The 13,239-nt window shown below is 36.7% G+C and overlaps 1 protein-coding gene across 12 annotated transcripts in view; it reads left to right on the top strand.

Moving 5' to 3' along the window:
* Smarca1 (SWI/SNF related, matrix associated, actin dependent regulator of chromatin, subfamily a, member 1) overlaps positions 1-13,239 on the top strand; it is a 90,927-nt gene that overhangs the window by 16,838 nt on the left and 60,850 nt on the right. For all 12 annotated transcript variants that reach the window (XM_008826703.2, XM_008826701.2, XM_008826704.2 and 9 more), the window contains exons 7-12: positions 1,224-1,379; positions 2,479-2,610; positions 4,148-4,216; positions 6,744-6,853; positions 9,781-10,007; positions 11,039-11,160. In XM_008826703.2, the coding sequence (XP_008824925.1) occupies positions 1,224-1,379; positions 2,479-2,610; positions 4,148-4,216; positions 6,744-6,853; positions 9,781-10,007; positions 11,039-11,160 (816 nt within the window). The remainder of the gene's footprint in view (positions 1-1,223; positions 1,380-2,478; positions 2,611-4,147; positions 4,217-6,743; positions 6,854-9,780; positions 10,008-11,038; positions 11,161-13,239) is intronic.

Below are 13,239 nucleotides of genomic sequence, written 5' to 3'. Positions count from 1 at the left end.
CTCTAAAGAAAGAAACTCTAATCCTGACTGATATAAAGTCATCCTAAAGTCTGTTGAGGTATTACTCTTTATCACAGAGGAATCCAAATCTAGTGGACATGGATACATCTGATTTTAGTTCTGGCTTCTCTTCTGATTGTGTAATTTTGAGTGACTTTCAATGAGCCTGAGTTTAGCATCGACAAAAGAAGAGCTTCTGGAGTATGCAACCTTCAATATTTTATCAAAATAACCTAACTCTAAATCTACCCAATAGTTCCATAAGCTCTAAAACAGAGCTAAGTTAAATTAAAACAATACTTCTATGACATTTTTTAGAGGAAGAACCATCAAGCTGAGCATTTCACATAATGAAACAAGGATAAAGTGTTACTGGGACTGAATGAAATCTGGTACCCTGGTTCCACACCCACACCCATAAAGTCCACTAATTTAATTGCTTTCAAAGATATGGCGTTACAGTGCCAATTAATTTCTGTTCACATTGATTTTTTTCTGCTTCCTTTTAAATTTAGTGATTTTACTTTGGAAATTTTAAATTTTGTAATTTTTAAATTTTGTGATTTTACTTTGGAAATCTGGAATGAAGTTCATACTAGTTAAAACTGCTTGTAGTCGACTTGGCTACCATGTTTGCTGCTGCCTGTGAAGATTTAGAAACAGTTGTAAATAGTCTCTCTGTTTTAAATAACCTCCTATATTGAATAGAGCAAATCCTCTTTATAAAACCACATTCTTAGCTTTGTAATAACATTAAGAACTTCACAACAATATTAGTGATCTTCTGTGACTCTGTACTAAAATGCATAGCTGAATTCTGCTAGGAAGTGAAAGAATATATGAGGTCTTCAAAGGCTGGAAATATTACTATATATTGAGTTTGTTCTGTTTGTTAAATTAGATCATGCTAGTAATGCTTGGATCTTTGTAACACTTTTTGTTCCGAGTTATTTTGTCCATGTCCTTTTGGACCCCTTGTGATATGAAGTGATCTTCTGGTTCATGTGAGGTGAGCATTTGCTTTGCTTCTGTCGATAAGCACGTTCTCACTGCAGCCACAGAATTAACCGCAAAGCTATCTCTGGAGCTTCATTTTCCTATCTCTAAAATGGATAACAGGAAGAGGTCCATGGTGTCCCTTACAACACATAATGTTCTTCTGACAGTCTAATTCTGTGATCCTCAGGGCAACATATCATAATATAAACTTTGTTTTGCTTTAGGCTGCTTTTATTCGTGATGAAATGATGCCAGGAGAGTGGGATGTTTGTGTGACTTCTTATGAGATGGTAATTAAAGAAAAATCTGTATTCAAAAAGTTTCACTGGAGGTACTTAGTCATTGATGAAGCTCACAGAATAAAAAATGAAAAATCTAAGGTAAGTTCTCAATGTCTTTATTCGAGTTTTCATTGATTTATTTTCTTTATTTTACATAAAAAAGAAGGAATGGAAGATTGTGGTTTGAGTCACAGAATGTGAGTGATAATCAGTTTTTAAAATGCCTATAAAGTCTTAAGTTATTGAATATAGAACAAATAAAAGTTGAGCACAGTTTTTAATGTGAAGTAAATTAGGTGTTCCTTTGCCTAATGCTGTTATTTTAATATTGTTGAGTATATTTGGTGTACAAATATTATTTGTACTGACTTATTTTTTTATTGAGGAGCTACCTACCTTATGTATATTCTTATGGATTAGAACAAATAATTTCCTGGAATTATCTGATTGTGTGAATTAGAGTCTGGTGTTAACTTTGAAAACTATCAATATTTTTTGCCATTCAACTCCATCAACAGTAGGAAAAGCTTCCCTTATTATGATGAACCTCTCTTTGGATCACTGGGCTACTTTGGGAGAAACAGGGACAGAACTGGAGCAAAACCACCAGGTGGAGCATACTAATTTCAAATTGAGACTAATACCTCATAAGAGGACACATGTCACAGAATAATTGCTTTTTTAAGAGCACTATGAAAATATGCATTCTTCTAAGGTTGCTGTTTTTATGCTTTTTTGTCATAATTTTTGTGGTCTTAAATTTGAAAAATTAATCCAGGGTATCAGGGAGAATGAATTCAGTTCTGGTACTGAATAATTGTGACCAGGCCAAGTTAGAACTTGGCTATGCATGTCAATGAACATGGTTGGTGGGGAGAAGGCAGTTTTGTTGGATAAAGTGATAGTTTGGATTCCATGGGAGAATTTTGATTTTCTGGGAACAAAAATGGGAAAAATAATATTTTCGTGGTTGAGGAGGGGTTTCAGATTTAAATATAATTTGTATTCTTTCAGGAATTGTCTAGAATATTTGGTTCGGATGTGCTTCACTGTAGCAGTGCCACCTGAACTAGGATATTTTCCCATGGAAAATTAATTTTCAGGTCTTAGTGTATTACAAATGTATTGAATGAAGTATAACTGAATGCTGACCATTCCACGAATTAGAACAATGCTTAAATAACTGCAATTTTTCTAGCTTTCAGAGATTGTTCGTGAGTTCAAGTCAACTAATCGCTTACTTCTAACTGGGACACCTTTGCAGAATAACCTACATGAACTCTGGGCCTTGCTTAACTTTTTATTGCCTGATGTCTTTAATTCTGCAGATGTAAGTTTAAAACAAAGTCTGCGTGTGTGTGTGTGTGTGTGTGTGTGTGTGTGTGTGTGCTGTGTGTGTGTTGGGATTAAACCCAGGGCACTTAGCAAATATTCTACTATTGACTTACAATTCCACTTCCAAGTCATGCATCTATGTATATTTTTCCTCCTTTCCTCCCTCCCTTCCTTCTTCCTTTATCATCATCATCATGATTATCATCATCGTCATCATCGTCATCATCGTCATCATCATCGTCATCGTCTTCAGTGTGTATGTGTGTGTGTGTATGTGTACCACAGCGCATGTGTTGATCAGAGCACAACTTCGTGGAGTCAGTTCTGTGTCTGACTTATTTAGCCATCTCGTTGGCCTGAGACATCTGTTTTTTTTTTTTGAGAAATGTTCTACTATGTAGCCCTGGCTGGCCTGAAACTTGCCTGGAACTCACATAGATCCACTTGCCTCTGCCTCCCAAGTGCTAGGATTAAAGCCACGGTGTGAACCACCATGCCCAGCAAGACATCTGTTTTCAAGGTATAGAAAATAGGTTAAAATTTATACCTTTTCTATTTGTGCTTCTTCATTTGCATGTTTTAGTTTTCTCAGGAAAGAAGAAAAAAGTTCAAAAATTTTAAATGGGGATATTTTGGGAAATAGTGTGTTTCTCCTTTTTCTTTTTTCTTGTCTATTAAATTTTGCCTCTATATTACATTGTTTCTGAATTTATGAGATATACTGAGTTTAGAGTACATAATATAGTCAACATTTTCATTAATTTTGAGGCTTATTTTTATTATCAACAAATCAAATTGAATTATTATTTTTAAAAATTTTATTATTTTTATTTTATGTATATGAGTGTATTACCTGCATGTATGTGAGTGCACCCATGTCGTGCAAGTCCACGGAGGTCAGAAGAGGGTTTCGGATTTCCCTGGAACTGGAGTTAAGGACAGTTCATAGCTGCCATGCGGGCGCTGTGAATCGAACCCAGGTCCTCTGCAAGAGCAGTCTGTGCTCTTAAATGCTGAGCCTAACTAGACATAATGTTATTATGGTATGGGGAAGCATTATATTTTCTAAGGAAAAACGTTGATAATGTTCCTTTATATTGGGGTTTAAATTTTGTTAACTTTTGTAGTATTTAAAAATATTTTATTTATTATTTTTATTTTACATGAATGTGTGTATTGCCTGCATGTAGATAAGTGCACTTGTGTTGTGCAGTGCCCATGGAAGATGGAAGAGACTGTCAGATCCCTTGGAACTGGAGTTATGGACAGTTGTTAGCTGCCATGCGGGTGCTGGGATTTGAACCTGGGTCTTCTGCAAGAACAGTTAGTGTTCTTAACCGCTGAGCCATCTCTCCAGCCCCAACTTTTGTAGTATTTTTACCTATTGTAAAAGTAAAATATATTGGCCATTAGAAAAACATTTTGAAAACACCTTTAAAGTGGGTTATTTCAATATTGGTTTTATAAAATATATAGAATATTGAGTTTATTAAAAAGTCTTGCATACTTACAGAATTTTCACTCCTCCACAGGACTTTGATTCTTGGTTTGACACTAAAAATTGCCTTGGTGATCAAAAACTTGTGGAAAGACTTCATGCAGTAAGTAATAGTAGTCAAAAAAAGTCAATAATGAATTTAACTGAATGGAATTGATCCAGAAAACAAACCCATTAGAATCGGACCTTGTGGGTTTGCCTCTTGTCTCTGTCTCAATGCTTACCCCTCTTAGCCTTTCTTTTCTTTCTTAAAAAATTTTGTTTTAATTGAACTTTTTGTGTATTTCATTTCATACAGAATACCTCAAACCATCTTAATCATCTTTATACTCCCCATCCCCACTGGCACCCTCCCATAGCTCCTCCCCACCAGAGCCCGTATACTCTGTCATCCCTGTTAAGGCCTACTGTGTTGTCAGTGTCCCCATCCATTCCCCAGTGCAAGTCCATTCACTGAGGTTTAGTCAGCCTATCTAGAGTCCCTTGTTTTAGGAAGATCAGCTCTTCTTCACCTAGCAGCAATCAGTCGCCAATGTTTCTTCAGACAAGATTGGGGTCTGCTGTTCATTCTCCCAGTTCTATGCTGGGTTATTGTCTGCCTGAGTTTGCATGGGGCTTGTATGTGCTGACACCATTGCCATAGAATCATACGAGCAGGTTCTCAGGAGCTTGTAAGACTCTGTTTCCATATGGTCACACACCTCCTCTCTGGCTCTTAAATCTTTCCGGCCCCTCTTCCATGATGAGCTTTTGGTGGGTGAAGTTTAATAAAGGAGTCCTGTCCATGGACCATCATTCAGCAGACTCTCAATCTCTATGCTTTGGCCATTTGTGACCTTTGTGTTCCTGGCTCTCTGCTGCATGAGGGAGCTTCATTATTGAGGACTGAGAGATTCATTAGTGTCCTCTTATTTGCCCCTGTTCTATGTTCCATGAGCCTTAGGTGTAGCACTTTGGTGAGCAAACCCCATATCCTTCATCTCTCCGCAATAATTTTTTGCTTTGTCCTCCTCCATGACTGTGTGGTCTTCCCCTGTGAAGGCTATTCACTCTCTCATATCTCACAAAGTACTGTCTGATTTTGAAAGCGATCATATTCACATAACCTATATTATAATATATAGTCATAATTGTTCTATTTTATTGTTGTTGTTAATTTCTTATTGTGCCTGATTTATAAATTAAATTTATCTTATATATGTATGGAAAAAAATCATTATATAGATGATTCTAGACAACTTGCCATTTGAGGCATTTTTAGGGGTCTTGGAACATATCTCAACTGGGACAAGTGGAGAATGTTGTACTTTAATTTTCCACTATCTTCTGAATCTTTTTGCCTAAATGTCTTACAGGCATCTTAATTCTTAGAGGCATCTTAATTGCCCAATAAACTCTCTCAATAAGTTTAAGATGCTCAATACAGAAATCAAGCCTTCTTATCTCTTCTAGATCTCTAATAGTTATAGCTAGAGTTTACTGAATGTCTACCATGAGTAGACTCTATACATGAACTACCACAAACGTCCATAGCAGTCTTGGGAAATAGATATCAATATCCTCAATGCAAACTACCCTAAATATGCATACCATAAATATTTTTGAAACAAATTAAAGAACTTGCCCAGGTTCTTAGTAACTTAGTTTGGGTTTTTAATTCTGCTTTTTCTACTTTTTAGCAAAGTGACTGGTGAAATTACTAAAATTGAAGCAACCATATTCTCATTAAAGACATATTATAAGGATTAAATACTACCTATAAAATTAATGGTGCAGTCTGGCACACTGTAGGCAGGTACTCTAGATTGGAACACCATTATTTTCTTGTGATGAAATCTGTGTTCTGGGTATTCACTAATTATCTTTTAACTCTCTTTATCCATATCTTTCTTAACACCAAATCATTTTCTCCTCATTCACTTATTTAGTTGTTTGAAATTACCTGCATTTTAATTTTATTTTGGAGGAACTTCTACTGAAACTCTTATTTCAGATTTCCTTAGTTAAAAAAACCCTGTATTAACAGCAACATTTAAAACAAGAGTCTTTTACTGTCTATTCAATAGTCCATAGTCTTCTTCTCCTAATTTTTAATGTATTTTGTCATGTCAAATCATGAATGCTTGGGGCTAGAGACATGGCTCAGTGGTTAAGAGCACTGATGCTTTTGCAGAGGACCTGAGTTCGAGTCCCAGCACCCACATGGAGGCTAACAACCGTCTGTAACTAACTCCAGTTCCAGGGGATCTCATACCCTCTTCTGACCTCCACCAGCATTGCATTACACACATGTAGACAATACACTCATACACATAAAATAAAAATAAGAAAGAAAATAAAATAAATCATGAATGCTTAATTTTCCTCCCCCATATTTTGGGGTGCTTGAAATTGAGCATAGTCTTGTGAATGCTGAACACTCACTTTTTTTTTTTTCTGACCCATACCCCGGCCTCCATTCTGATTTTCTTGGTAGTTATTTGCTAATAAATTTGGCAGCTGGTTTTGTTGATATTTGTTAGATTGTGCATTAGGGAGATTTACATTCGAGTACTAATGAAATACATAATTTGTATTTCATAGTGCTTTATATGCTTTATATGCTTTGTATAAAAAACATTGCTTTTTAGGTTTTAAAACCATTTTTGTTACGCCGTATAAAAACTGATGTAGAGAAGAGTCTGCCTCCTAAAAAGGAAATAAAGATTTACTTGGGACTCAGTAAAATGCAACGAGAATGGTGAGCTATTTTATTTCCATTAACATTTATTTGTGTTGAAGAATTTATAAAAAAATAAACTTTGCAGTTGTTTAATTATGACTTCACTCAAAAATTGCATGTTATGGCAAGTTACATTGTTCAAATATTTTGCTCAAAAATTAATGCATTTTATTTAACTTTTGGAAAGAGTAGAGACACTGGAATCTATAGATCTATATTTGAATCCCACACATTGCCTCTTCATATCTATTTAGCTTGAGCAAGCTTTATATTTTTTCCTTTCTATAAATTACGGATAATCCTACTTAGCTTATAAGGGTAGCATCACTATTAAACGGAATTATGTCACTGGTACATTTGTTACTCTTTCCCTTTTCAATAAAAGTGGTACTAATCATAATAATGATGATGGGGCAACTGTGGATAGTACAAAAATAGAAGGTATAATTTTTGATAGATACAAGCAAGTCAGTAATCGACAAGGGAGGTCACATGAATCATAAATAGAGCATGTTAGCAGTGCAGCAATGACGCTGGGAAAAACAAAATGATGCTTACATAAATAAATTAGATCATGTATAAAATATATAATGATTTCTTTGCAGTACAAGCTAGTATAGGGTAGCTGTTAGGAGTTTATTCCTTGGAGTTGGGCAAGGAGATACATGTGTGTAGTCTCAGCAATCAAGAGGCTGAAGTAGGACGATTGTATTTTGAGGCTACCCTGGGCCATAGAGTTATATTGTGTCTCAAAAAAAGGAGTATGGGGCCAGAGAGATGGCTCAGTGGTTAAGAGCACTGGCTGTTCTTGCAGAGGGACCCGGTTTTGATTCCAAGCATGCACATGGAGACTAACAACTGTCTCTAATTTTAGTGCTAGGGGAATTTCAATGCCCTCTCCTGACTTCTGTGGGCATTTTATGACATGGATGAACTTACATACATGCAGGCCATACACTCATACACATAAATTAAAAGATAATAAATATTTTTTTAAAAAAGGAGTATATGGGGCTGGAGAGGTAGCACAGCGGTTAAGAACACTTGACTGTTCTTGCAGAAGACCTGGGTTCGAATCCCAGCACCCACATGGCAGCTAACAACTGTCTGTAACTCCAATTCCAGGGGATCTGACAGTCTCTTCTGTCCTCTGCAGACATGGCATAACACAGGTATACTTACCTACAGGCAGACATACATGCATACACATAAAATAAAAATAATAAATAAAATATCAAAAAGGAGTATATTCCTTGGAATGAGATATAATACCAAAACTGAATTTGCTTCTAGATATGGCCGTGAGCAAGTTGTTTAACTTTTCTTACTTGACCCAGGTTCTTTCTGTAAAGTATGGAAATTACTTTTATATACTTCAGAGTTGTGAAGATTTAGTAGGGTGATTCATAAAAAACTCTTGACCTAATACCTGGTACACTCAGTACAAGTTGGCTATTATAATAATTAAGAACTGTTGTTGGGCAGGTGTATACATATTTACCTGTTTACAGAATCAGAAAACAAAATGACCTGTAAAGACAGAACAAATATAAGAAATTGAAATTAGCCAGGTGTGCGTGACATACACCTTTAGTCCCAGCTCTCAGGAGGCAGATGCAGGTGGATCTCTGTGAGACAAAAGTCAGCCTGGTCTATGTAGTGAGTTTTAGACCAGCAGGGGCTACAGTGAGATTTTTGTCTCGAAAAGCTAAAAAAAAAAAAAAAAAAAAAAAAAGAAAAGAAAAGAAAAAAAGAGATAAGGAAAATTTCGGTAGCTAGGGGGATGGCTCATTTGGCAAAGCACTTACTATGCAAGTTCTGATCCCTGGGAACCAGGTAAATGCTGGGGGAGCTTGGTGGATCATCTGTTATCTCAGTGCTCCGGCGACAGAGACACTTATCCCAAGAGCAAGCTTACCAGTTAGATTAGCCTAATTAGTGAGTCCTGGGTTCAAGTGAGAGATTCTGCCTCAGGATATAAGATAGAGAGCAACTGAGGAAGACTTTTGACACAGATGTAAACTTTTGGTTTCCACCAGCACCCACTCATATGTGTGTGCCCCCACACATACATACATGCATAAACACTGCACACACATACACATGGTGAGATGGTTCAGTGGGTAAAGCACCTGCTGCCAAACCTGATCATCTGTGTTCATTCCCAGGACCCACAAGGTAGAAGAGATTTGACACTTATGAATTGTCCTCTGGCATCCACATATGTGCTGTGGTATGTGTACACCCACACACATACATGCATACATGTACAAACACAATAAATAAAATTAAAATGTAATTAAAAATAAAAAGAAATTGAGATTGCTTTTTTTTTTGGTCTTTTTGAAACAGGTTCTCCCTGTAGCCCCAGCTGTCCTGGAACTCACTATGTACAGGCTGGCCTTGAACTCACAGAGATCCACCTGCCTCTGCCTCCCAAGTTCGGGGACTACAAGCGTACGCCACCATGCCCTGCTTGAGATTGCTTTTAGCTCATCTATGAATATAGCTCAAACAAATAAAAATTGGATGTAAACATTAAGCAAATATTGTTCTTAATGGAAAATTGTCAGATACAATTATCTGAATAATTATTTGCTGATGGTAATTTCTAGTACTGGATAAAGCAAGGGTATACAGACCCATAAACAACATATCTCACACAAGTAAGTAACATACAAGTTAAAATGTTCAAATCTTTAGTTTCTTAGTTTTGCAGATCATGTTGTCTTTGGAATCAAATTTTTCATTGGTTTTTGGGTTTTAATTCAGGGCACTGTGCATTAGGCATGTACTTTATCATTAAGTGACACCTTCAGACTTGAAATCAAATCTTTGTTTATCTAGTTTATTCCTATTTAGGAATCTAATCATATTGCCAATGGAACATTTCTTTATGACATTAACTGTTCTTAAAATTGATTAATTATAGTTTAACATTTTAGGTATACAAAAATCCTGATGAAAGATATTGATGTTCTAAACTCTTCTGGCAAGATGGACAAGATGCGACTCTTAAATATTCTGATGCAGCTTCGAAAATGTTGTAATCATCCCTATCTGTTCGATGGTGCTGAGCCTGGTCCACCTTATACCACAGATGAACATATTGTCAGTAATAGCGGTAAAATGGTAGCTCTGGACAAACTGTTGGCCAGAATCAAAGAACAGGGTGAGTGAAGATTTTTTTAAACTCACGTGGAATACATTCACAATAATGTTTTGTATGTGAATATAATGGTCCGTATTCATCCACTTGATTAGCAGACATTGTTGAGTGCTTACTGTTTGCCAGGAATTGTCCTACAGGTTAGGTATACAAAGATGAATAAGACATTGGGTTTGCCTTGGAGAAGCTCACAGTGTAGTGAGGAGTTTCAAATCATGTTGCTAAGTGCTATGGTATGCTGAGAGACTGGGAGTTGGGAATGTCTTCACAGTGATGCTGTCTGAGGTGAGCTCATGGGAATGTAGATAGGAGTGAGGCTCTGGGAAGGGAAGGGGAATGTTTTTCTAGGGTAGTGAAACAGGTGTGAAAGAAGGGAACATCGTAGGGGAAAGCTTATGGTATTTGAGGCAGAGTAGCAGTTGGTGAATTTGATAAGGATGGGCGGTGCCAAACAATGGAAGGTCTTTAAAACTAAACTTTAAAGAATTCAGACTTATTTACAAAGCAGAGGATTCAGAGATTTGTTGATGGAGAGTAACATGATCAGAGCTGTATGTTAAGATAACTTTGAAAGCAGTTTGGGGAAAATCTACTGGGAACGAGAGCATAGAAATAGGATAGTACTTGGGATCAATTGCAGTAGTAGTCATCCAGTGAGAAATAATATGGAACATTACAGGCCCTCAGAATAAAAAAGGCAGACTTTAAGTCATTCCAGAATGTGTGGAGAATTTTTGAAGTTCTAACACAAACTGCAGTTTAGCAAATACATAATTTGAGTAGCATTTTTGGATGATGCATGCATGCGTGTGTGTGTGTGTGTGTGTGTGTGTGTGTGTGTGTGTGTGTGTTTGCCTGTGTGTAGTGGAGTGTTCATGTGCTCTGTATTTATATTTTGTGTGATGCCATAATTTTGTTTTTGTGACTTTCAAGTTAGCTAAAAATTATTGACATGTATCAATTGTACACAATTAATGTGCATTTTCATTCCTCAGGCAAATCGTGTAATTTGATTTTCTGGTGAAATCTTTCAGGTTCAAGGGTTCTCATTTTTAGCCAGATGACCCGCTTGCTAGACATTTTGGAAGATTATTGTATGTGGCGTGGTTATGAATATTGCAGACTGGATGGACAAACCCCACATGAAGAACGAGAGGTAAGGACAAGAAAATAAAGCAAAACCTCACAAATCAGAGCTTAGTTACATAATGCTTTTCGTGACTAGGTTGTTTGAGCTTTGGCCTGTTCTGCTAAGAGGCACTGCCTTTCTCACTGTCACCGTTGTCTTTCTTACCTCTTTAGCTTCCATTCCACTGATTCTTTCCTAATCATCTCGAGGTCTTCAAAGACCCGTTTATCTAAAGAATACTATTTGATTCATCCTCATTTCTTTTAACCATTGCTCTATGCTGTTGACTGTTTCTCAACTTATAGCTGACTTCTGATTGTGCATCCTTTTCTTAATTTGCCTCTCACAGTGGACCCTTGCTATTTGTGGAGCTTAATCATGGAAAATTTGCTAGGTTATGAGTAACCCTAACATTTTGGGAATATTCTTGGTTGCCTAGAGCTTTTGTAAAAATTAAATATGTCAAAATAAGTGTAGGTACTTAGGAATTTTGGATCTTAGAAGACTAAATTGTTGGTATGTAGGAATGAGTCAGTACCCCTACCTAGCACGCAGTATCATTTTCAAATCTGAAAAATTTTGTAAGTCTGTAGATTATTCACCACAAATGTCATGGGTCTAATGCATTCTCAATCCATTAAATCACGTTGTTGGAAGACTTTGCTAATTTTTATCCTCTTTTCTGTTATCCTTCAGGGCTCTGTCATTGACTTATGTTTTAAGTTAATACTCATGCTCTGGGCAAAGAAAATCTCCACATGATTTGATGGTACAGTGGAAAATATACTTAAACCTGGTTTTAGAAAACCTTAGTACTAACGCCACCATTTTCTGGTGTATGCAAGCCATTTAATGCTCTGAGCCTCAGTATCTTTAATAGTATCATAAAGATAAAATTAATACACATGCTTCATTTTGTCCTGATGATGTTGTGAAGATCAGTGGATTTAATAGGTACAAACACAGTTTTAAGCTGCATAGTGCAGTATATGCTGCATGCCATGAAATTGCACACAGGACTTCATAGCTCTGTTTTAGGGCAACTTCTCAGGTTGTAAGGACTCTCAGCCTATGCCCCTCTGTATGCAGTTCCTTCTTTTGACAAAGCTTTCTGTCTCTTGAGCATGAATGTCCTTATTGAAGCCTTGCTCTAGCATAGAATAGTGTTTCCAACAGCACACAGATCATCTTTAGATTAAGGATATTCTGCCACCTGCTGAAAGGAAACTGTGATAACTACACTTCTGAGAATGTTTCAAAGGTTACATTATTCCCTGCCTTAGAGTTCTGAAACTCTCTGACATGGTTACTTGGAACTTCTGGTGACTTTGTACTGAGAAACCATCAGAATCTATACTAAGCGTAGCACCTGTAGTATTGTTCAAGACAACTGTCCCTTCTTGCTAGAGTGAAGAGGACACTGAGGCAGAATAGGAGGTATTGGCCAACCTCAAATTGCCAGTTGGCACCTCTGGCCTATCGCTGTGCTCTCTATGTATGTTCCAATTCTTCTGGTTTTTAAAAACTTCAAATAATGTTCTCCATTTAAAACTTTGAATTACATGCATCAAATATAAATATAAATTTAAATATAGCATAATCAGAGCCATTCTTTTTCTGGGAGATGTCCTGCTTTCCCATTATGTTACTGTCCGTGCAATCATTTCATCTCTTTTCCTATAAAAAAAGGAATAAATGTGGTTGATTCCTTACTCTGTGTGCCAACTGTGGAGAACTTTTTCCCCTCATTTTTCTTAAATGTTCCCTTCTACTATAAACACATTCAGCTAGCTAGGCCTCTGGTCAACCTCTGACTTAATTGACCTCCTCACTTTTAGTGGGAAAGGTGCTAACATTTGTCAAGCAGCTGCTATAAGCTAGAAAACTTCCAAGTTTCAGTTGATTTCTACCAGCACCTTGGGTAGAGTACTGATGTAAACTACTCCAGGTGAAACTATGTCTGAGCGAGGTAATTAAATGCTTGATCTCGATTATAGATGTAATACATGGTTGAGTTATTCTTCATCCCTAGGTTTTTGCTATGTCTTTTATGACAGGGTGCCTCTCATCATACCATATGGCTTTTGGTACTACCACAGTCACATG

Source organism: Nannospalax galili, unplaced genomic scaffold, assembly GCF_000622305.1.
Source record: "Nannospalax galili isolate Female #2095 unplaced genomic scaffold, S.galili_v1.0 scaffold371, whole genome shotgun sequence".
NCBI classification, from domain to species: domain Eukaryota; kingdom Metazoa; phylum Chordata; class Mammalia; order Rodentia; family Spalacidae; genus Nannospalax; species Nannospalax galili.
This window is presented reverse-complemented; position numbering and strand designations above follow the sequence as displayed.